General features: G+C 38.1%; 1 protein-coding gene across 1 annotated transcript in view; it reads right to left on the minus strand.

The window, feature by feature from the left end:
* Positions 1 to 25,757, minus strand: part of Sema3e (semaphorin 3E) — a 228,093-nt gene that overhangs the window by 96,634 nt on the left and 105,702 nt on the right. Inside the window, exon 2 of the mRNA XM_057758657.1 lies at positions 584 to 744. Coding sequence (XP_057614640.1) covers positions 584 to 744 — 161 coding nt within the window. The remainder of the gene's footprint in view (positions 1 to 583; positions 745 to 25,757) is intronic.

Below are 25,757 nucleotides of genomic sequence, written 5' to 3' on the forward strand. Positions count from 1 at the left end.
CATTTTTTCATACCTACACAATGCCACAAATCTACAATCTAAATTTCTTCCTATTTCATGTAAAATTGATATGACTCTGAGGAACGTAATCCAGTTCTGTCTTGTATACACCCCTTTCCTTCTCATCATCAACCATTTTCAACACTGCTTTTACTTTAATAATGCGCTTTCCAGCAAGCTTGGGGAGCATCCATCACAGCTAATAATATTACCAAGAAAAGTACATGAAGCAGTTATGCTGATATTACAGGTCCAGATTTGGATGCTGGAACAATACAGCCCAGAGGCATGGCTGTTAATCCAGGACCCTCTAACTCAGGTCTCCACACAGCGGGTGGGTGTGGTGACCAAGGTAAGAACATCAAATCACAAGCAAAGTGTCTCTCTGCAAATCTTGGTATCAGTGACAAGCTAGAAAAGTTCATACACAATGCTTTAAATTTTTCCCCAAAATTGTTTCCTTTATAATGATGACTATTTCAATTAAGTAATCTTTCCAAATTTGAAAGCGATAGATGCAACAGGAAAAATGTCAGGAAACAATCTTGCAATACGGCCCCTCTTTATGATGATGTTTCCATACCTCTCTGTAGTTATCACTGATTCGTTCCAAGTTCAGGGAATAGACAAGGTCCCTGCCACCCACGAAGAGCCGCTCTTGGTACTCATCCAGCAGCATTGTGTGGAGATCAAGAAATCCCAGGGGACTTTGAAATATGGATGTCCTGTTCAGGTCCAAGAGTTCTACAATGCAAACAGAGGTCTATACTAAGTACATGAGAATATATTAACACTCTTCTCAAAGACAGGATTTTATGTTTGCTTCATACATGTGAGGCCTTAAATTGAACTATTCAGAGAAGATTAGAAATGTCCAGTATCCATGTGGACTTTGTCCTGCGTCTTCCAGTACTGTGATGATACCCAGGTCCTTTCTATAAAACAGGACAGTGTTTAGTTATAACCTTAAGCACATTATTCCTTATTCTTTGAGTCATCCCTAGATTTTTTTCATACCCAATGTAAAGTAAATGCTTTGTGAAGTTATTAAGCTGTAATAATAATAATAATAATAATAATAATAAACAATTTGTTTGAGGAATAATGAGAAAAGTCCTGGTATGTCCAGGATAGGTATAACACTTTAAAAACCTGTATGTCCATATTGGAACTGTGGAAGCAATAACCACATACACAAGAGAGTAACTAACTGTATAGTCATAATATATTTTAATGTGTGAGCATTCACATGTTTATTAATTTATTAATCTGAATATTTAAATATAACTTGGAGTGTAAGGCACATTTTCCTCTGATTTTAAAAAATGGACAAAATCATGAACAATAGTTATGATATAATGCAATGTTAAAAGTTCATTTTAAAGCTTCCTTTGTGTAAGCAGATGTAATACCTACATAAAGCACTCACAAGTGCATCTATTTAGTTCTAATAGATACCAACTCAGGAAAACCACTTAAAACTGGTATTGAAAATCATATCCAAAATCAAACTGAAAAACCCTGGCAACAATCAAGTTCATAATCACAGCTATGATTACTCATGAAAATCATTTGGGATCTGCTTTCCACTATTGTGATTCAGGCTATCTTCGGGCATTCATGTCTGGGTTAGGAATTACAAACAATATCTTTGGAACATATATATTAAATTTAAGAAATCAGAATCTGGCAAAGTCTCATGTGTATATATTCTTGGTGGAGGCAGGATCTTTAATTTCATAAGTTGGTTTAGTACTTAGGGCTTGGAAATTGATATATGAGAGCTTTTGAGAATGAGGAGGAATATTGGCCCTAAGATAAGGCTGAGTATGGAAGAATGGCTGAGGTCTCCTTGGGAAACAGTGAGTAGAGGAACTCGTCCGCACAGTTAATCCCAAAACTGCACGTAGAGTGTGTGGAATCTTGCTGAATAGGACACTAAAACACAAGCAGTCAAGGGAAGTGTGAAAAACATCCAACATTTTCCAACATGATAAAATCTCATTTCTGCGCTATTAAGAATAAGGGTTGAGAGTTCAAAGCATGCTTGGGTTACTAAGTGAGATTTGTTTCAAATAAACAAAACAAAAACAACAGAGTGAAAAAGAGTGTGTTCTTTATCTGGTCTCTCTTCTGCAGTCTTGTGTGCTCAGAACTCTCTGGAGTAGAATTTCCTTTAGATCTCTGGTTTAAATCAGGCAATACTGGAAACATTCAACTATCCGGGGTATACATCACATTTGAGATACTGAACCACTGGGCCTAAGTAAGGAATACCGGATATTTTTTTGGGAAAGGAGGCAACCTGGAATTAAAGAGAGACTAGAGAGAGGCCCTCGAGTTCCAGAAGAAAACGAAAAATCACAGTTAATATTGTTTAAGTTCAAAGTCATACAGTCATACTTACTGAACATTCACAAATTAGAAGATGGTGTTTTAGGATTCAGTATCATCTGAGATGCCGGGAGCAAAGATCAGTTCCCGTTGTGCTTCAGTCCTTATAAAAGAGAACTATGGTTTCAGGTGAGCCCTGCTAAGTGGAATGTTCTCTGTAAAAGTTTCCCTAGGTAGTCTGATAATTTGCTGATATTTTCCATTTTCTATGCATAATACAATCTTTATCTTAAATGGATATGTGGTCAAAGAATGGCCACATATTAGCAAGAACACTTTTTATACTATTGAGTTGCCCAAAACGGTAAGATGCAAAACTCAAGAAATTAAATTTCTTGGAAAATTAACAAACTATGTGAAAGATTCTTTTTTTTTTTTTGGTTTTTCGAGACAGGGTTTCTCTGTGGTTTTGGAGCCTGTCCTGGAACTAGCTCTTGTAGACCAGGCTGGTCTCGAACTCACAGAGATCCACCTGCCTCTGCCTCCCGAGTGCTGGGATTAAAGGCGTGCGCCACCACTGCATGGCTATGTGAAAGATTCTTATGTGAGGTTCCTTGCCTGAACCATTACCAGAGTTTAATAGGAAAAGCCAGGGTTGTTTGCTGAAAATGTGGAATTGGGATGAGAACCAATGAGGCAGTTGCATGAGTGAAGTTGGTCTGTGGAGGTTTGTGCCTGCTTTTTGATGAGCTCGTTACCACATTACTTGACATATAAGATAGCTATCAACTTCTACTTGCTACCTGGCTTCCACTTCTGTCAGACCCATTATAGTTCTAAAAGATGAAAGGTTCTTATTTATTTGGCAATTGTAACAGATGCTATTTATGGTTTCACCAATCATCTTTTATTCTGATCATTTAAACTCTTCTCTGACCCATTCTGTCTACAGCCCGATAGAACCCAAAAGATATAAGGATCACTCATGTTAGTGTGGATGGAGGCTGGACAAAGCAAATGGCAAGAACTGGAGTGTGCATTAGCCCGTGCAAATTATGTACACACTAATCTTCAGTGACTTATTTTTTTCATGAGCTACTGCATTGCAATATTTTAAATTATCGTTCCCTTCATTTTATTGATGAAAACCTCAGGCAACCCCAAGTTTACTGACTCTAGAAGGTCAATGCTATCACAAGAAGAAAACACCCAGGTTACCTATTAAGACATGATAATTACAGTACAGCATGCATGTGCATTGCAACCGATTTCCTATATGAAGAATCTGCAGAGACAAACACTAGTCATGAGTTTGATCTTTGCCTTGGTCACTTTGGACAGCCTTTAAACCTTTCTGAATTGTATTCCTTCAATGTTATCCATTTCCACCTTTATAATTTTTAATTGACTCAATTGCATTTTCATGGTGAGGGGAACAACAGAGTATAAAAAATAAGTCAAACTTGTCACTGAATTAATAAAATCCCATTCATAATGTTTTGCTTTAAAAGGGATGGTATGTTTAATAAATAAAGGCTAGCTATTTTCCTGTATTGAAGCTTGTTTAAAGAGAAATATTTAAACTATTTGCCTTATTTTTATTATTTAAATGCCCATATGATGAGATAATTTTTTTCTTCTTGTTACTGTTACAAAAAATTGGAGATTATTTATCGTGACTCATTCATAGGGCCTCAGGAGAAATGGTTGCCAAAATATTTATGCTACATAAAACTGAGTGTCACTACCAATCTTAGGCAACAAGTCCAATAATTTCATTTTATTTTACTTATGCAGATGTTTTCCATAATAATTGCAAAGCGATATTTATATTTAAAAATTAAAGGGTTAGCTTAAGTGCTGCAAATGCTTCGGCTGCTCCTTAATAGAACAATCCACACAACAGCAGTATCAGCTGTGGCTCTCTAAGCAGTGCAGGCTTGTCAGTAGATGTACTTACTATCTCAGAATCATAACAATAAGTGAACCATATCCCTTCAGCACTTTTTATTTTGCCACTTATTTTCCCAGGCAAACCCCCTGTTTTCCTATCATTAATATTCTAATGTTTTTACCAGGCCTTAGCTGTTCTATCCAATAGGAAGTCATGCATAGTCATCTTTGGTTTAGTCAGGAAAGGTTGACAGTATTGATTACAGGTGAGGATTTGTGCTATAAACGTACGTCTGTAACAATGGACACATTATTTATGGTCCTTTCTTTATTGAACTGTGCTTTGAAAGGGACATGTTTATTTGATTTTATATCTATTCTATGTTAACTTCACTTTTACTTAATTCACTTAGTTAACTTGCTTCTTCCCCAGAAGGATCTGAAACTCCTCACACAGATAATCTCAATTAAATTAACAAATACATACTTCAGAAGAATTAGGGTAAGCGGAAAACAATTTAAAAAGAGACAGTTGAAATTAATGTAACTTAAATATTCCTCTAGCACTTGACACATTGCTAAATCATCTCCTCAAATTGACCTCAAGCTCACCTATACCCAAAGAAAAAGTCAGAGCAAAATAATCGGCAGCAAAGTGAAATCATGTGCATGGGAGCATCACAAAGTGCCAAGGATCAACAGAAATTTCTCTTAGGGTTATCTGAAGAGGAATGCCCAAAACACCACAGTGACCTCTGCTACCACTCCAAAATTATCGCAATAATTAGAGTCCTCAATGAAAACCAATTGGTTTGTATCAAAATTCAGCCCTACAAAAGTAAGCATACGGTCACAAATGACCATAATATTCAGGACAATAACTTTTGGAAGCATAGAAAATAAATTAGGTAATGTGAATCTAGTGCAGAAAGTTAGGTCTTGTAATTAAAAAATGAAGAGAAGACCATATAATTGATCTCTGAGGAAATGTTCCATTTTAGTTTCTTTCTTTCTTCCTTCCTTCCTTCTTTCCTTCCTACCTTCCTTCCTTCCTTCCTTCCTTCCTTCCTTCCTTCCTTCCTTCCTTCCTTCCTCTTTTCTTTCTCCCCCCTCTTTTTTTAAAATGTCATTGCTTCAGCATACTGTTGCTGAGGTTTCTTCATTAATTTCCTCATGGTCAAATATGCCTGTTGGCCCCCTGTTGAGTGATACTCGTCATTGTACAATAGTTCCTCTACTCATAATGTAACTGGCTCAGTGTTTACATTTTATACATAGCTGGCTTCTTGCAGATTGCTTTATCATCCTACTTGGCATCAACTACTCATCTGTAGTTATGTGTGGAATCATGTGACAAACAATGTGGTCCCTATAGTTATATAACACCAAAGCAGTCACCACGAAGGCTCTGCTTCAATTGTGCAGTCAAACGTACTCAATGTCAGATGTCATATAGTCTGTATTACTACCAGACTGAAAAAATTGACTTGATGTTTATAGACAGTCAGTAGAATATTATTAAATGTTGGAGAACAAACATCTGCTGAAGTTGAAATTGTATTTATCTTTTATTGATTTGAGCTATCTTCTCTGTACTACCACCTGGCTTGTCAGAGCTGTTGACCCTTCTGGAGAGATAAGAAAGTCCTGATTCTAGCCATTCTGACAGGTGTAAGATGGTATCTCAAAGTTGTTTTGATTTGCATTTCCCTAATCGCTAAGTTGGTTGAGCATGACCTTAAGTGTCTTTTGGCCATTTGAACTTCTTCTGTTGAGAATTCTCTGTTCAGTTCAGTGCCCCATTTTTTAATTGGGTTAATTAGCATTTTAACGTCTAGTTTCTTGAGTTCTTTATATATTTTGAAGATCAGACCTTTGTGTGTTGTGGGGTTGGTGAAGATCTTCTCCCAGTCAGTGGGTTGCCTTCTTGTCTTTGCTGGAGAGGATGTGGAGTAAGGGGTACACTCATCCATTGCTGGTGGGAATGCAAACTTGTGCAACCACTATGGAAAGCAGTGTGGCGGTTTCTCAGGAAATTTGGGATCAACCTACCCCAGGACCCAGCAATACCACTCTTGGGAATATACCCAAGAGATGCCCTATCATACAACAAAAGTATATGCTCAACTATGTTCATAGCGGCATTGTTTGTAATAGCCAGAACCTGGAAACAACCTAGATGCCCTTCAATGGAAGAATGGATGAAGAAAGTATGGAATATATACATATTAGAGTATACATATCAGCAGTAAAAAACAATGACTTCTTGAATTTTGCATGCAAATGGACAGAAATAGAAAACACTATCCTGAGTGAGGTAAGCCAGACCCAAAAAGAGGAACATAGGATGTACTCACTCATAATGGGTTTCTAGCCATAAATAAAGGACATTGAGCCTATAATTCGTGATCCTAGAGAAGCTAAATAAGAAGGTGAATCCAAAGAAAAACATATAGTTATCCTCCTGGATATTAACCTTCATCAGGCGAAGAAAGGAGACAGAGGCAGAGACCCACATTGGAACACCGGACAGAAATCCCAAGGTCCAAATGAGGAGCAGAAGGAGAGAGAGCACGAGCAAGGAACTCAGGACCCCGCGAGGGGTGCACCCACACACTGAGACAGTGGGGATGATCTATCGGGAACTCACCAAGTCCAGCTGGACTGGGTCTGAAAAAGCATGGGATAAAACCGGACTTGCTGAACATAGCGGACAATGAGGAATGCTGAGAAGTCAAGAACAATGGCACTGGGTTTTGATTCTACTGCACGTACTGGCTTTGTGGGAGCCTAGGCAGTTTGGGTGCTCACCTTACTAGACCTGGAAGGAGGTGGGAGATCCTTGGACTTCCCACAGGGCAGGGAACCCTGACTACTCTTTGGGCTGCTAAAGGAAGAGGAGTTGATTGTGGGAGGGGGAGAGAAATGGGAGGCGGTGGCGGGGAGGAGGCAGAAATCTTTAATAAATAAATAAATAAATGAATGAATGAATAAATAAATAAATATAAAAGGCCTGATTCCCATATCCAGTCTCTCTACTTCATTCACATGCATTTGCTAAAAGTTGAAGTATTTTGGACTTGTAAAACAGGTATTCTAAACATAAATCAGTCAATAATTAAAGTGTAAAGCTTGGTAAAGACCCCAAAAATAATTACTAGAATTTAAAGAAAGTATTTATATGAAACACAAGAAAATTATTTATATTCAAGAAATTAAATTTGTGGTATTTTTAATATGTTGAAGATACTATTTTAATAAAGTATTATCGCTTGTGTTTTAATAATAACAGTCTGAATAATTGAATATAATCAGTCTTACTAAGAAATTAGCATAAAATATCAATCTTAATAGAATTTTAAAAATTAAAAACTAATGAAAATATGGCTTCTAAGATTTCATAGAACATTTCTATTTAATTCAAATTTTCTATAATGAACATAAATCAATTAATTAAATTCAGAGTTATATCTCACAAGTAAAAGAGAAAGACATATAAAATGCTTCCATTTTGCAATGAAATGTCTTCATACTGGAAGAATTGAGTGTCAAAGTAATAATAAAAGTAGATACATATTAATTGTACAGTCATGTGTGATTTAGTAAGGGCCAAAAAAATATTATTTCATTTAATCAACATAACTGCCTCTCAGAAAAACTCTATTTTCTATATGTGAAAAATGGGAAATTATAGTAATTCAGTACATAGCTTAGGTTGTTTGGTTGGTTTTGGTACAAAATTTGAGCAAGAGAAGTTGATTGGAGCGTTTTAGAAATATATATATATATTCCTATATACATATACTTATGTATTTAACATCAAATAAAGAAAAAAAGAGATCATAAATTTGAACAAGATCCAGGATGGCTATATTGGGCTTGGAATGGAAAAGAGGGAATGGGGAAAAGATATTCTCATAGTATATCCTCAAAAAATTAAAAAATACAGAACTTAGAAATGCAAATGAAATCATCACTGTGAGTTCAAACAACTCAGTCACTCCATTTTGTTCTCAACACCAAGAAGCAAAATGATTGTTTGAATTGTTAAAAGTTTGTTCTTTGTTAACAATGAGCTGATACATGATACATAAAATGTGTATTTTACAGTTTACTGAGAAAACTCCCGTGTGACGGGATTCTGTTGCCTCGGTAACAGAAGGGTTTTGTCAGAGCTGACAGAGAGTACCAGTTAGAGTGGAAGTTCTCCCTGAGTTTAACATTTCAATTTGATATAGGTAAAATAGAAACACAACAGAAAAAATCAGCTTAATATCAATTTTATCTTTAATTTGCCTTTTCAGGCAGTCCCATAACGATATGGGGGTTTTTACATGACTTTTATCTAACAGTTAATGACATATTCAGTTTTATAAATTTTATTATTATACAAAATGAGTTAAGCTTTTCTTAATTAGCTACAGAGTTTCAAAGCCTTTTTTGGTGCATACCAAGGCAGGCAAAGTACCGGCAAGGCGGAGCTCCCCTGCCCCTTAAGGACGTTTCTCTCTAATCTTAGCCTCTGATATGCCATGGAGTTGGCATGTTTACCAAGCAGTGGCTAGTTCCTTTGTCCCTTCCAGCCGCTTCAAGCTGTCTGGAGAAAAGCAACAAAATATACAGGAAGAAAGGGACAAAGGGACTCAAATCCCAGTCAATCCACACAAAATGCTATAAATAATGGGCAGTGCTGACTCGGGGAGACAGTGACATCTTGAGCTCTTTCTACCCTAAAAATAACACGAACCACTTGGGGAGAGAAGGACAAAGAAACAAGACAGAACGAAATGTACCAACTCCGAGTTCCTCCGGAAATGTTCTAAAGAGGGAACTAATTATTATAGCTAGGCTGCATGCTAATTATCAGCTGTCAATGAAGATTTGCACAGAGGATTTAGTCATTTCCTCTCGGGCCTTTCTTGTTAACCTGCAGGGCTCACGGTGTTAAACCTCGCTGACATCGATATATTAAAGCAAAGTTCTCTCCAGTTACAATGGACTCAGGTGCTGCCTTTCTGTGTGTAAGACGCAAGATGCAGGAGCTGAGCCCTCGTTTTATCTAACCCACAAATTTAAGTAGACTTGCTTCCTTCTTAAATACACACTTCTTGTTCCACTGTTAACCACCAAGGAAGAACTTGGTGCAACTTTGATTCTGTAATGAAACATGTCATTATTTTCAAATCAATGAGTTTCTTCAGTGTCTCCTGAAGTTTATTCGACCAAAGTCATTATTAACACAAATAAAATGTGGCAATAGTCACTAAAAAATTCCAACTTCACAGCTAAAATGGAAACTATGTCTTGCATCATGCTTTGATGATTTTGACAGACATGGCAGCTGACTGCTAACCGCAAGTTATAATGTTGGAAATGATTGAGTTGTAAAAGGCAGAAGGAATTGGGGTATTGAGAATGAAGCTTATTGACACAGCGCTTGCTTTGCATGTATGCATCCCAAGTAGTGCAAAAAGCCAAAATGCTAGCAACTAATCTTTTAAACAATGTGGACATGGGATTGCCATGATTCTTGTTGTAATGGACAATTTTAGCCTTTTATGCATTCATTGAACCTTTAAATTCTGTGTTCCAAGTCAATGGCAACAGCAAGGCCCTGCAGCGGACTAAACTTTCAATTATTCACTACTTTCAAAGACAATGAAATAAAAATAGACAGTAAATAGTGTTTTCTTTCTTAAAGGTCAAAAGATAACTCTAAATTTAAAATTCCTTGAGCCATTTTACATACATGATAATTATATAGTAGTTTATGTGATTTTTTTTTTGGTCTCTGAATTCTGGATACATGTTTACATAAAATCATTGTCTATCCATGAATTAAACATGTATACAAATGCGTGAATTTAAATCATTCAACTGAACAAAACCCCAAACGATATAGTTAATATTCCTGAAACATACATCAATTATTTAAGTTGGTATTTAAGAATACCATCTCTATATTTAATTCTGACTATATTTTATCTCAATAAAGACCAAAATGAAGGACTCTTATGGGAACAACTTCTTGAAGTGAACCTGGTGTTGGTCATAGCAGTACTCTAGACCGGGATCCAGGGAGGTGCTCCCATGTTCCTTGAGGACCTTGTATCTAGGGTATTCTACTCTAAACTTGGAAGGAATGAGTTTCAAGTACTCTAATAGTATGACTAGATTTCCTGAAAATACTGATTAGTCTTGGAAGTGCATAATCCAAGTCAGAAAGGAGCAATAGAGGCATGAAGATGGTTCTGTATGGAGCAGATGGGGAGAATGGGAGAAAACATAGCAGTAGGCATCGTGGGGACAGAATCTGAAGGGCTAAGTGGATGAGAAGGGGTCAACAGACATTTTTAAAAGCGTCCAACCTCTCTGCACTTGAAAACTACTTACTTCAAGATACCACCTTACCCAATTCATGAAGAAATGTGCCAACAAATTCTGTCGAGTATGTGGGGAAGCAAAACCATTATTTACTGCTGGCCGCAGCGTAAACTGATAGAGACGTTAAAAAGTTAATAATTAATTTAATATAAATTGAAATTTTATTAACATAAAAATAAAAAATAGAACTACAGTTGTAATCTAATTATACCTCTCCTTGGCACATACCCAAAGAATTCCATATCCAACCACAAAGATAATTGCATATCCACATTTATTGCTATTATAAACTGTAAGCAGCCTAAATAATAAGCAATAACAGATGAAACTGATGAAATGTAGCATATATATATGTACTGTATATATATATATATATACTGTACCCAGTTGTAAAGAAAATGAAATTATGACATTTCCAGGAAGATAGATAGATTTGACAATTAGAACATTAATCTTTGTCTCGAAAGCTCAGAAATGTAGGAACCAAATAGTCGCTCTCATATGGTAGATCAAGTGTGGATTCTACACTTGATGTGTGTGTGTGTGTACATGTATGTGTCTATAAATTCATGCAAATGAGTCAAAGCAAACAAAAAGTCTATTGCTATGTGCAGAACAGCTGTGGCTCCGAGACACCTTAACTAAAACTACATTGACTAGAATTTAAGTACTTTTCTTTTTTCTGATCTGCCCTGGGTTATGTACTTTTATTTTCAATTTATCTTCTAGAAGAAATTAAACATGTTGTCATACACCTTGGGATGCTCTGTCTTAATGTTGTGTGATTAAGACACATTGCCTTCTAGTCCATTGATTGGGTCATAACTAAGGGGCCGGATCTTCAAACTCTTATGTTTCACGTAGATAAGATGAGAAATAAAGGAAGGTGTTTCCTTAAAAGGCAACATTTCCATTCTGACAGTGTTAGAATGGTATTTTAATGTGATATTTCTTTACTTCTGTAAGTAAATTGATTTTCTCCTCAATTTTGCTTTTTAAGCAGCAATTATTATCAGGCATAATCAACCTATTCAGCAATAAATACTTTAAAAGCATACTGTGTTAGTAAAAACTTAACCACAAAATGTTCTGGCTATGAAGGCAAACAAGGAAGATTCTCGGCTTCTGAGACATTATACTAGACGCACAAGTTCAGTTCTGGCACTAACTGGCAACAAGAAAGGCAGAGTCAGATCCACAACAGACCCTCCTTACTCAACATGAAAGGAAAAGTGACCCAAAGTCTACATTTAACCTGCTATTGACAACTCATTGTTTCCTGGACGCAACGAGAGTTCCAGAAGTCTAAGGAAAAATATACAGTAAGATGATAATCAAAAAGTAGATTAAGGAAGTTTGGAACATATGTGAAAAGCTTTAGCATCTTCTATAGTCAGTATTTCATGCTCTTTGTGAGAAAACTTAGAATTTTAGAACATTTTTTTCTGTGAGGAAAAGAGAAAGCCCTGAAGTGAGGGCCTCAGTGAAAATGTGCTGACTCGGAAACCATGACATGAAGAGTCCATCGTTGTCCAACCTCCCCCCCCCCACATCCTCGTGCCTAGTCCAGTGAGCGTGGCCAAGACACTCCCTACCCAGTGAGGTGCTCAGAGGGGACTCAAAGCTTTGCTTAGGGTCCTGGTGCAAATATCGACCTTGCAGAACATGCCAAGCACAGCTTTACCCCTTCTATGTTCACAGCCTGCTGCCTCAGAGAAGCAGTTCCTCCTGCGGTAATCTAGCCTGCCTCATCGTTCAGCTGTATCTAACAACCCTGCCTCCACCTCCATGTTCCCCTGTATGCAAGAACCCTGTCCACGCCTCACCTGTGTATAATATACAAGCTGAGCATCCAGTGCTGATGTGTAGCAGTCATCAATGCCAGCCATCATCAACAGCTCCTTGGGCACAGGAGTAGAGACAATGCCAGTGCCTCCGGGGCAGGGATGAGAAGCACCAACACAGAGCCACAACGGCCTGTCACTTTGCATGGAACCGTGTGGGGCTTGCCAATCTTCTTACCCCAGTAGCCTCTGCACACAGGGATGATGGAACACTTGGCCAAGATGATGGCCCCTCAGATGGCAGTGGATACCTTCTTGGGGCACTTAGCACCAAAACCAACATGAACACTGTAGTCCAAAATCTGGTACCCTGGCAAGCCCGAGTCTGCTTCTGCAAGGGCATCCATCTTTAGAATCTCATCCTTTAGGGACGAACCCAAGAGATTTACTAATGGGCAGGGAGAAGAGGTAGCTCTCCTACAGGGACTTCAACTTCATGTTGAACATCATGCAACACAGCTTGATGAAAGGGATTCATTCCTTGTCATTGGCTTTACCTCCACGAGCCCTGTAGGCTTGATCACAACCATGGCCTCTAAGACCTCCACCGAATCCTCTACAAAACTGTCCGCTAATCCTGCGCCCTGGGTCCTCAAGGCCCTCCCTCTGCACCTACATCATACGCCATTTGGTGTTTTCTAAAAGAATAAGAAAGAGGAGGAAGGAGAAGGAGGAAGAGGAGGAGGAGGAAGAGGAGTCCATTTTTATACAGGTGGATGGTTTGATGTGGCTTTTTGGCCTCACACCCAAACCCCCTTTTAGGGCTGTTTCTAGACCTCCAATAAAAATCCATACTTTCACATATATGAAAATAAATCATTCCAAAACCCATACAATTTAATCCTGAAAAAAATTTTCCTATGAGTGGCTTCTAGATGTATTAGAAGGGTTCAGTCTTGCGTTTGTAACTTTAAATATCTATAGGTTTTAAGTTGGTGTAATTATCATACAGTAATGGCTACTGCACAACTTGGACACTTTCTACAGTAACAACACATCGCTCTCAGAGTTACAAAAATGAGGAAATTATAACTGAATTTCAAATCCATGAAGACAGAGGAACAGCTTTATAATCCTGTATATTCTGGTAATTAAAAGGAAATGGAACCAACTGCCCCCAGTACAACAAGGGAGGAAAGAATACTGTTGGTGCGTGTTTATCTGGATGTAGAAATAAGGTTGGGGGGTATTTGTAATTACCTGGATCATTTGGAAATGCTGTTCAGCCTCAGAAACCTGATTCCCTGTGAAATCACAGGCCTTCCATTACCTTAGCTGCCTCCCAGTGGGGAGTCGGCCCCCTGGGTGGGCAGGTTCTCCTAACAGAGGCAGAGAGCGATGTGAAGAGAGAGGACAAGCTGCCATGGTATGGACAATTCACCAGTGGCTTTCTCCCACAAAAGTTGCCTTAGTAACCAAGTTGTTAACAAATTCCTATTCTCCTCTTGTGGAAGTTCTCAATTAGCACTGATTCCCTTCCCAGAAAACCCTGTTGTTTATAACCTGTCACAAAGCAAACAGTAGCGAAGAAGACCACCCATTCATTCTTTGGAATCCAGGAGTGTGGGCGGGGACTTATATTCATGGATAGTCTCCCTCTCCCCTGTGCTGTGGTAGGTTCTGCGAGAGACAGCAGCCTGCATGGGTCGTGACCCTTCCCCTCTCTCTATTGGTGGTCATAGTTCCGTTTCACATACCTGTAGACAGACACTCACTCACAGTGAAACTCAGCAACTTCTAAAACTCACACATCACTTGAGAACAGGTGTTTGAGGATCTGAGTGAATCACGCGTTTTCATATTACAATAAACCTAACAGAAGAATTACGAAATACTGGCTGGTCTTTTGTGTATGGAACATATTTGTTAGTTTGCATAAAGCAGAGATCCTGGAAGTACATTGCTTCACATATTTCATACACTTATCCAATAATATTTATGCTTTACATATATCCATTGATGCTGTCAGAGGAGGACAGATATTTTCAGTTAAAACTCACTCTTTCTCCTGACGAGTATAAAAAAAAAAAAAGCTTAAAGGCATTATAAGAAAATGGGTTATAGAAAAAAGTCAATACAACAACACAAAGAGAGAGAGAGAGAGAGAGAGAGAGAGAGAGAGAGAGGATAACATATCCTTGAAAACAAACAGTAATCTGCCAAATATGCCCAAGACACTGGTTTCTTTTCCAATGTTACCACTGAACTTAGCAACTGAATTTTTGAAAATATTCTTCCTGCCAGATGGAAACAAAAGTAAAATACTTTAACACATTGCTGTCAAGTTCCCAGCCCATGACTTTGTCCGAACACATGCGTGCAACCAGGTAGCTAGCTGGCCATTCATCATGGAGTCAAATGTGATTTAAAAAAATCTTGGATCCTCCTGGCAAGGTCATTGATCCTATATCTGGGAAAAGAAATTCCACATGAAATTGGGAACAAAAGTCCATTTTCATTTTCTATCATTGTCAAGAACAAAGAGCAAATGAATTAACCCTCCTTGCCTGAGGGTTGCCATCAAGGTGACGAGGCTATGATGTAATTCTCTGTGATGTTTGGTGGTTAAGGACTAGGATCTTACCATCCTAATGCAAGGGTATTAAACTTTCATGGTAAATTTTTCATAAATATTCCATTCAGGAAAATGAAGATGGCAGCTAAAACTACTTGTAAATATTATGGAGAAAAGAGTTTTTAGATTCAGTTCTTACTACTAATGCAATCTTATGTGAATTAGGAATCAACATATTGCCATTTCAGAATAATCAGGTCTCAGCCTGTTTGGCAAAGCACCAATTATACTACCAAAGATGCTTGATTTTCCATGTATTGACAAAATTCTGTACTTAAATTATTAAATGACCTTTACCATTTTTAGTTATACTGGAAGCATTAAAGAATTTGAATACATTAACTAAACGCCTTATTGACTAAATGACACAGTTCTCTTCGGCCAAAGCATGAGGACTCACTGAAGGTTTCATATCTCTGAAGCAAATTCTAATAATTACAGTATTTACTTTGTTATGTTCTTACTATTTTATATAGCTTGCATGTGTGATATCACAGACAAATTTTATGTCACGTCTCACTATATTTTGGAAGATGATAAATTTCATTTTGTTTCACTAGTAGTTATTTTAATGTATTAAGGGCATAGTAAGCATAGTCACTCATGTGATAAAGTTTAAGATCAGCTGTTTAATCATTTAATCATTTTGGAATTACTTCTGCCTCTGAAGTATGCCACTTTGATGTTCCTTTCAGAAGATCTTATTACAATTTTGAAAGCCCTGTGAAGGATTATGATGTAATCCTGTATCAATAGGCATAACTATAAAATGAGATGGACACAAAGGGTGATGTTTCCCGAGTGACAAGAAAGGGGTGACAATAGGGTAGAAACCTGTTCATGCAGAAAGAATGGGAGAGTCAGAAGCTGACACAATTATAGGGTTTGTGATAGTGCCCCAAGGGTCAAGTTTCTATGTCCTGCTATATGTATTTGCTATAGTCCCACCATAGGGAGGAAAAGGCCAGCAGAATTGCTTACGTACATCTCAGTATTCTGGAACCAATGCAGCGTATCTCTGACTCATGAATGTATGTCTGGATGATGTCAAAATTTACACAATATGGTAGAAATTTTACTTGGTTCCCCCTCAATCCAGCTGAAAGAAATGCTATATTTTTAGTAAATCCTGCATTTGTTGCATGGAGGTATTATTTTTGCCAATTTTGATCTTGTCTTCATTAATTCTAGAACAATAGTTTCCTTTGGAATGCATACTGAAGTATGCCAGAAGCCCAAAAATTCTGATCCCTAAGTTGTCTCTCAGGAATGAGAGGTGTATTTGGTCCGACACCGAGATTTTTAGACACTCTTATGCTCCAATAATTCCAGTATGACATAAGGATTGAGAGTTTCTATTACAGAAATATGCTGTTAAATAAGGGCACATACTTACTCACACCCTTCAGAACTCACAAGCTTGGATGTAAGCTTGCCAGAACGTCAAGGATGCCAGACAGGGTACAATATTCTAACTGCCATCTAATCCCAAGTCAATACTAGTCGGAAAATAAGGCTGATCTCTCTTTGACATTCCATAAAGATCAAGACTGGGTTATATCAACATAGTAATCTGAGGAGAAAAAAAAATGTTAAGAAGCACATTCCTGAGAGCTGCTGTCAGTATTCTGAATGAATGTTGAGATAGCTTTTAACAACTCAAACAGAAACTTATTCATGAGATATGCTCCTGCCAAACCCATTTCATCTTTAATTAAGAAATAAATAAATATTTGTTTTAGAGAAATAAAATTAAATCATTACTTTAATAATAGTTAATGTTTACAAAGAATAAAGTGCCCACTTAAGTAACAATACCTAAAATTTATTAATTTCTTTTGATCAATATTTTTCTAATGGATATTCAAGCAAATTTTCATATTTTAATTCACTTAGAGATCACGATTTCTTGAGAACTCATGCACTTGTTTGATTTGAACATGTCATTTTTACAAGGCACACAGCTGCATTTCGAAGGCCAGTAGGTAGGTATCATTATAGTGTCCTAAAACTGTGAAACCATCAACTCCAATAAGCCCACTTTCTTCCATAATTCATTGTCTCAGCTATTTCATCTCAGAGACAGAAAATTAGCATCATATTACACAGGGATGCTTGCAGACTGAGTCTTAGATGTGTTTACTTTATAATGGGACATAAAGCAGATATTTTAGAATACCAAGTCAATGGAAGCCTCCAATTATTCGGATGATATATTTTCTTCTGAATCTAATCTTACCAGTCCCAATTAGTCCCAATGACTCAGTAGTCTGTTTCTGGTGGGCACTTTCAAAAGGTCTGATGGATCAGATCCCGTCAACACGGAAGCGCAGTGGTCCTAAGCAGGAGAGGGCTGGGATCTACCTGTTCATCACCGAGGCTGGGAGGAGGAGGAAAGTCAACTTCGATTTTCTAATAGCAAGGCTACATCAGAGGCTATAGTTGTTCTGAGTGTTGCAAACTCTGACTAGGATTTCCTGACCAGGAAGCCTACAATATCAGCAATATATCAGCAATGCCTGAGCTAAAAGCATGCGATGCTTTGCCTCACATGTAAAAAACCTCCTAAAAGTCAGTTATTAGTGAAATGGGAACCAAAAAGTATTTAAACCCTGTAAAACATATTTGCCCAATAGTTCATTTTTGGCTTTTTTTTTTAATTAAAGCTTTAATTTTTTAAAATTTTTGCATGTACTATGCAGCGTATTATTTTAGATTTTTAGAGCAAATAGTTTAATGCTTGTTTGTGGGTTTCACATCATGAATCTCATCACATCCATCCGCAACCCCCACATCTGTCCATTGCCCTTGCGACCCCCTCCCCAAAACGAAACAAAATTTAGAAGAAAACCAAAAAAGAGAAACAAATTGGTCGTTTTTGAGGTTACATTTTAATTGCATTTCTCTCTTCTTTTCTCCTGCCTCTAAACCTCCTATATAGCCTCATTTTCTCTCCTTCAAATTCAAATCTTTTTCCACCAGTTATCATTGCACGCAAATATGGATTTGTATATACACAAATATTCCCAAACATATCATGCTGAGTCTACATAGTGTCATTTGTATGCGTGATTTTAGAGCCGACTTCTCGACACTGGACATGTTTGAGCAGTGATGTTGGTGAGACTTTATGTCCCTGGTGTGGCTAAGAAACAGTCTTAGAGCAAAGCACCTGATTCTCTGGCACTGAAATCTCTCCTTCCCCTCTTTCACACTGTTGCCTGAGCCTTGGGTGTAGGAGTCTTCTGTAGATGTATCTGTCCCAACTGTTGGACACTAGTTCTAATGTTTAAATTCTCAGAGTCCCTCAGAGTCAGTGGCTGCAGAGCCGGGTGATGGTCACTTGGGCTGGCCTTCCCTTTTCCAAGTATGACCTCCTTTAGATCCCATACTTGGAGGACGTACGCACACACATGCCTCATCAAAGAAGAAGGAATCTTTGGAAAAGAAGTCTGGCTAGCAACCTCAAAAAACATCTGTGAATATATTTATGACAGAAGTTTTAAAATTTAATCCACATCTAGAAAAGTTCAAAACTAAAAAATTCTTGAAACGTAGGCCTAATACTAGCTCATTCACCAGGAAGTGCATAGACATTAGCTATGGTACAGCAAAGACATGGCTAGCATATTCCAAAATGAATGTTTCTACATTATATAATTTTAAAGCAAGAAATGGAAAAGAATCAGTTAATTATGTTTTAAATATAGTTGGGCTTGACATTAATTTGAGATGAAGACGTAAGCCTAAAATACATGCCTCTTTTTAAACCACCACAAATTATTTTAATTGCAAACTTAGTCTTACTTAATAGCATCTGAAATGAGCACTTTGTTATCTGAAGTTTGTACATACAAGAGAATGTGGTAGGAAAGAACTGGATCCATCAAAAGACGTCCATCCTGTTGGACGTTGCAGTGTGCCTGCTGCTGTGTCCTGGACAAGAAGACACACATGCATTTCCCTGGCTTTTAATTCTTCTGCGATATAGCAATAATAGTAGCATGGTGTGTGAACACTACCAACATAATTTTCAAAATGTATTTGATAAATATAAAGGTATCTTCCATGGAAAGTTTCTCCATCAATAATGGAAAAGATTTCTCTCATCTTACAACAATCCTGAAGCTAAGACAAAGGTTAAACTAATAGTGCTCGTGCCTTTGAGAAGGAGTCAGTGAGGAATTCATATTTCTGAGCTATATAAAAAGAAAAGCTTCCCGTCAATTACGTCCTGCTCTTCTCTGCACATTTGCTTTAATGAACTGCCATTCATATTTGGCTGCTTGTCATCTTTGTTCCTGGAAGAAGCCTGTGATCTCTCACTTCCAATTAGTGAGCCATGTCTTCTCTGGTAATGGGTGGCGACTACATCATAGCCTTTAAGTTTTCAGGCTCAATTAAAACAGTGATAGTAAGTCCTGGCTCAAAATCAAGGCTGCGACCCCTACAACCATCACAGCCACTTTAATCTCCTTCGGCTCTGTTCCTTGACAAATCCCCTGAACATAATTGCCCCTTCCGATTGCGCTCCCAAACACCTATGTGCAGTTCCCAGGGGGATCAGATCAGAAATGCCACAAGTGTTATACTTTAGAAGCAAAACAAAATTACATATTCACAAAAATTAGCAAAACATTACAAGCATAATTTTTGTTAAAGATATAGTACACAAATACCTTTTAAAGTTTTGTGAATTTAATGACATCCTTTCTAAATGAAGACAACTTGCTAAAAGAGCAGAAAAAGAAAACCATTCTGGCTACACTTTAGTTAGACTGTGTCATTAAAAGCAAAATACTCGTGAGTGTTATGAAAAATACAAACACGCAATCTGGACAGTGTATGCACAGTCAAAATAAGATAGTTTGATCAGTGACCACCCCAGTATGTATTGCAGGAAAACAAGTCATTCCATATGCTTTTAGGTCTTATAATATAAGGGTTTCAACTCCCATTAACCAATTATATGTGTTTGCAATAACTGTCAAGCTATTTTGATCCAAATCTCTTCAAAGCTGTCAAAATCTCCTCCAGGCATTTCGTGTAAATGCACCACCGCTTCAAGATCGGGATGATATTAGCTTCTAATATTTCTACTGGTATTTTCCTCTTTAAAAGTTTGGATTTCATAAAACATAAAAAACAAAACCTTGATGTTTTGTTCAGTGTCATTCATGTTATGTTCTTTCTTGGGGAAAAAAAGTGAACACTGCAATAAGTATACAGCTTTGCTTTTGACTGCAAAAAGAGAAAAACAACAATAACAACAACAACAATGAAAATAAAAAAGCCTCTAATCTTATTCTATGTGGGAAAAAAGATTAATGAAGTAAGACTGGATTGCATGACACTATTAACTAGATATTCTACCACAAAGTGTAACGAAGTAGAAATATGCTGTTTTACCTGCATTTGTTAAGATGTATTTCTTTTTAATCAGAGGAGCTAGGGAGTGGAAAGGCCAAATCAAATCCAACCCTATTTCAATATTGAATGAGTATCAGAAACACATTTTCCTTGTTTGTATATGTGTACTTTTTCCTTTGCGAGTGCATACTATAAGCAGGAAACAAAGGAAAAAATGAAGAAAATCTATTTTCGCATACAGTGTTTTTCTTTTCCCTTGAAACAACCTCTGTTGCCAGCAGAAGCTGCGCTAATTGAAATGTATTCTGCCCTCACCAAGGCAAAGGAGGTAATTAAACTATGCAACAACCTTGGTCAGAACCTGGGGAGGATGCTAGGCTCACTCTGTAACCCCTCCCCTCCTCATCCTCTTCCCTCCTTCTGGGCAGCTGAGCTGAGGCATTTGGGGAAACCTGCCCTGCAGGTGTTTGAAAACTCTACAAAGACTTTCACTTAGAGAAGGAAGACAGACGGGTTTGCCACACCGCATGGGCAGGTAAGCGGGAGTTGGATAATATTTTTTTAACCAATTATTTAAAATGCTAGTGGCAAATATCAAAGGACATGGCTGAAAATCATCCTGGCTGCCTTGATGCTTCCTTCCTGCCCTGAGAGGAAAAGGGAAAGCTGACATATTTCTGCCCCGAGTCATTCTCCCTCAGTCCACAAACTGCAGAAATGCATGGTTTGCCAAATTCCCCGTTACAAAAACTGCACTTGAACATGTGATTTTTTTTTACCCAAATATGGAGTCTTTGTATAAAACTTTTTTCTCAATGATTCTCTTAGGTTATCAAATATATTAATGTGTAAAACATCACAGTTTCACTCATTAGTTTCAAGAGCATTTTCATTCTTTGACCGAATTTCTGGCCTTCCGATGTATAAAACAGTCACCCTCTCGCTCAACAGCCTTTACCCTTTAAAGCAAAGCCTGCTTTCTTCTTTACAAAAGATAAAACTTCTTCCATCATAAGCAGTTAAGTAGGTGTGCTTAACATTGTTGGCTAGGAACACGAAGCAAACGTTATTTTTAACTCTATGGTCCTCTTTTCCCAACTTAATTTTACTCTGAAAAAAAATCCTTGGGCAAAGACCAGCTTCTTCAGGAGGAAGTGGGGTATTTTACATAAAGACAAGGAAAAGCTGCAATGCTTCAGAATGGAAATTATTCTCCGCAAATGTAAACAAATGTGCTCATCATTTGGTTCTGGTGTTGTCAAGGGATAATGTTTAGTTATGTGGCTGAAGATGATAACATCATTATTGTGTAAACCTTTAGAGATGATGGGTTGAGAAGGGATTACAACAGAGAGAATACACACATACTACGATGGTTGGGTCAATTTGTTCTAATAGCACCAACAAATCATTTCACGTTCAACAGAAGAGCAGGCAAAGTAGTCTGTTGAAGCAGAAATGGGGCTCCCTCCTTCACCAGCGTACTTGTACTTCTTTGTCTCTGTCACAGATGCCCGGAATGCCTGAGAGCTTGCTTTCCTTCCTTCCAGAGAAACTCTAATACTCAAAGTTAGTAATAAAAATAAGGATGTGCAATTATAGGCATGACCTGAGTGTGCCTTTGATGTTCACCACAGCTTGCAATAAGTAGTATGTCGTGCGGTCTATGCAAAGCCACTTGCAATAGCCAGAGAAATGTGTCTGTTCCACACAACACTTGACTTCCCAAAACACAGTTTAGCCTTGTGTCTGCAAGAATAAAAGAACACAGTTCTCCAGTGTTCCTCTAGCAGCCCGACTCATGCTTTCAGGGTCTACAGATCCATGCATTGAAAATGCACATCTGCATCTTTGGAGAAAGACATTAGCAGCAGCCTTGGTGCTCCAGACCATGTGTTTTTGCAGCTGCCATATGCTAGACAGAGCATGAAAGCCTTTGCTCTGTGGCCTCTATGCACTCTGTACAAGTTGACTTTGCAGTCACAGAGGGAGAGCAAGGCAGTGACGCAATGTCACTTTAAGAGCTGGTACTAATTTCCACAACACTGAAACCTTTTATTCATCCACAAGTTTAAGAGAAGGAAAGACTATTCACATTTCTATATTTCCCTGCAATTTAGAAACCTAGAAATGATGCTTTTGCTACATTTCTTCAAAAAAAAAATCAACCGGTGAGCAAAATTTTTCAGTGCATTAGCTATGGACATCTTCTGAGAGATTGTATATTTTATTGGACTAGCTACTTCACAAAGGTGAATGGGGTAAAGGGAGGAATTAAAAAAAGCCTAAACCAGCAAATTTTTCATAAATAGAAGAGATGGAAAAGAAAAGTGGGGATAAGGAAAAGAGAACGAATGCATGAATGAAATGTCTTTAGTGAGCAAAAACTCGGGCCCGGCGCCACACCCTGCACACACACAGTATGCTGTCAGGGTTCAGAAGGATGCCCGTACATAGACATGCAGCGGAAAGAGAGATTTCATGTTGCTTAAATATGGGTGGGATGGAAGCAAGAAGATATTTTTAGGCCTGATGTGAGATGAATGAGAACAGGGCTGCACAGTGAGGATCACGATGGAAAAGAATGGGTTTGGATGGCGAGAAAATGGATTAGTTAATTCCATTTGCAGGAGGGAATTCCTAAAGTTACCTTCTTTTTGTAGAGACAAGGAAACTTGGGGGGGGGTATGGGCAGGGAGAGACATAAGAATATCTATAGGAGGAACAAAAATGGAAAGAAAATTATGTGGGTAAAAAAGGGGGAACCCTATGAAAATTGTTAGTTGGGAGCTTGGAGTTAGTACAGATACAAGCCTTCAGGTAAGAGGGCACAGGATGGGAAAGAGGGATGGAAAAGCTTTCTGGGAAACACCAAATTGGAGAAAGTGAATTAACAGAGTGATTTTAAATCACTATTATTTTTCCTACATATCTCCGTTGGTCCAGAAGTAAGAGGGAGCCAATGAGAGTGTCAAGAAAACAGAAACTAGGAAAGCACAAACAAGGAAATTTACAGAAATTGGAGAACAGTGGTTGATGAATTGAAGAGACAGAGTCTGGTAGCCTTAAAAAGTGTGATGGAGCTGAACACTGGCTTTGGTCTGACCTGGTCACAAAGTAAACTCACCTTCCCAGAAGTGATCTAATCTTAGGAAATCACTTGTTCTCCGTTTGCTCCGTTTCTTATCCACACCATGAAGAAACTGACAGACAGACTTTAAAGATTCAGCAGTCTGCTGATTTATGTCAACAACAAAACAATCAGCTATTGTGCCCATGACAGAGCTCCTTCACTTCCTCAGTGATGTCCAGACATCACCCTTGTTCAGACTCTAGCACTGCCCTTGGCCACCAGCAAGCTCCATCCTTGTGTTCTCTGCTGTCTCACACAGCTCTACATCAGTCACTGTGCCCACCAGTATCTAAGGCCTGCTCCATAGCACATTGCAGCTTCCCTGTGCACTTCTAATTCCTCATGAATATCTGTCCTGCCTGGACTTCAGCTTACCAACTATATTGTGTGTGTGTGTGTCTACCTAGAAAAATCTTTCCAGATAAGATTTACATTTTCTTATATTTTCTGCAAAATTGCTTATAGTTCTAGCATGAATTGAACTTTCCAGCAAGTGAACATCAATCGCTAAGACAGTGGTTCTCAACCAGTGGGCTGTGGTCCCTTTGGGGGAAGGGGTCAAATGACTGTTTTAAGGGATCACCTAAGACAATCAGATAGCACAGATGTTTACATAATAATTCATAAAAATAACAAAAAGTTACAGCTATGAAGCAGCAAGGAGAATCATTTTATGGTTGTGGGTCACCAAGCATCGCAACATGAGGAAGGTCGAGCAGCACTGCTTGAAAGGGGCAGCAAAGCAGCGAACACCAACATCAGAGTGTCTCTAAGGAGAGCTGCACTCATTTACCATCCCCAGAACGACTCTGGCTCTTCATGTCTTAGTATTTTTTTTCTCTCAGGACACATACAAAACCCTAACACTCTTCATCTCAGAACTGGAGAAATAGTTCAGCTAGGAAGACCGAGCTATTCAAAAGTGAAGATCTGAGTTTGCTCCCCAGAACTTATGGAAAAAGCCAGATTTGTCTGTGCACTTTTAACTGCAGTGCTGAGAAGGTGGGAACAATGGGTGTCTGGGGTTTTCTGTGCATTCAGTTAGCCTAGTTAAGGGATTTCATATGCAGAGATACCCTTTCTCAAAAAACAATGGAGGTGTCTCCTAGGAACAGCTCCCAAGGATGGCCTCTGGCCTCCAAAAACATCCAAATACATGAACATACATCACATGCCCACACACAAAAGAAGAAAGAGACACTACATCTTTCATTTCAGATTGAGTAATGTGAAGGCTCAAAAATGTGGGCCCATTTCCACCTTGTCTGCCAGTAAGACAGTTGGAGGTTGCTCAAATGGTTGACTAGCATAGTTGCACATCCCAACTCTGGATGTGACTGCTTGATTATTTAAACATTTAAATAGCTCATACAAGAAAATCCATGCCATCCTGACAGGTGGTCAGGATATGCAAATGGACTTCTGTTTTCTCTTCTGTAAAAAGAACCTTGGGAGTGGTTGCCTTAAGGATATGTGGTCTAGAGCAACTGCATTGCCTAAACATCAGAATGCTAATGATTTGCTGTCTCAGAGTGTTAAAGCAATTGACTGTTCTTTGTATGGTGTTAATAAAGTCTTTTGTTACATCCCCCCCATTTACATTGGGTATAAAAGGTATAAGAAAAATAAACACAGGGAGTTTCAGTATTCACTGGAATATTTGTTATTAATATTTTTCATGCATCTTCATATTCTTTACTTATATTTCTAAGTTCCCATGCCCCTACCCTGGCAAGAAGTAATTTTGTCAAGGGGGGTCCACAACAGGGTAATATCTTCTATAAATGCTATAGCTCTGAGGAAAGCACACATTATGTTGTATTTGCTAATTTTTTTTTATTATCATTATACCCTACTAAACTATATAAATCTGGGTATATTGATTTCTATATGCATAGAACCTGAACCTGGAATAATCCATGATAATAATGACTACTCCATTGAAAATGTGTACCACATGTACCACATGCCAGACACAGCTTACCTGAAAGCAATGAGAACACACATTTTTTGAAAAATATGCTAGCTATTTTACATAGGATGAATCTAAGGCATGGAGGCTAATTACAAATGTTCCCACAAGGTCCTTGTTGTTGACATTCTTCCTGGAGAGGTGTGAACCTCACATAGGAAACTAGGCACAACAATGTCCAGTCTGGTAAACCAATTAGTCTCCTTGGGGTTGCTTGCAGGAATATGGACAAGGGGATGCTTAGAGGAGCAG

This window comes from Chionomys nivalis, chromosome 26, assembly GCF_950005125.1.
Source record: "Chionomys nivalis chromosome 26, mChiNiv1.1, whole genome shotgun sequence".
Lineage (NCBI taxonomy): Eukaryota > Metazoa > Chordata > Mammalia > Rodentia > Cricetidae > Chionomys > Chionomys nivalis.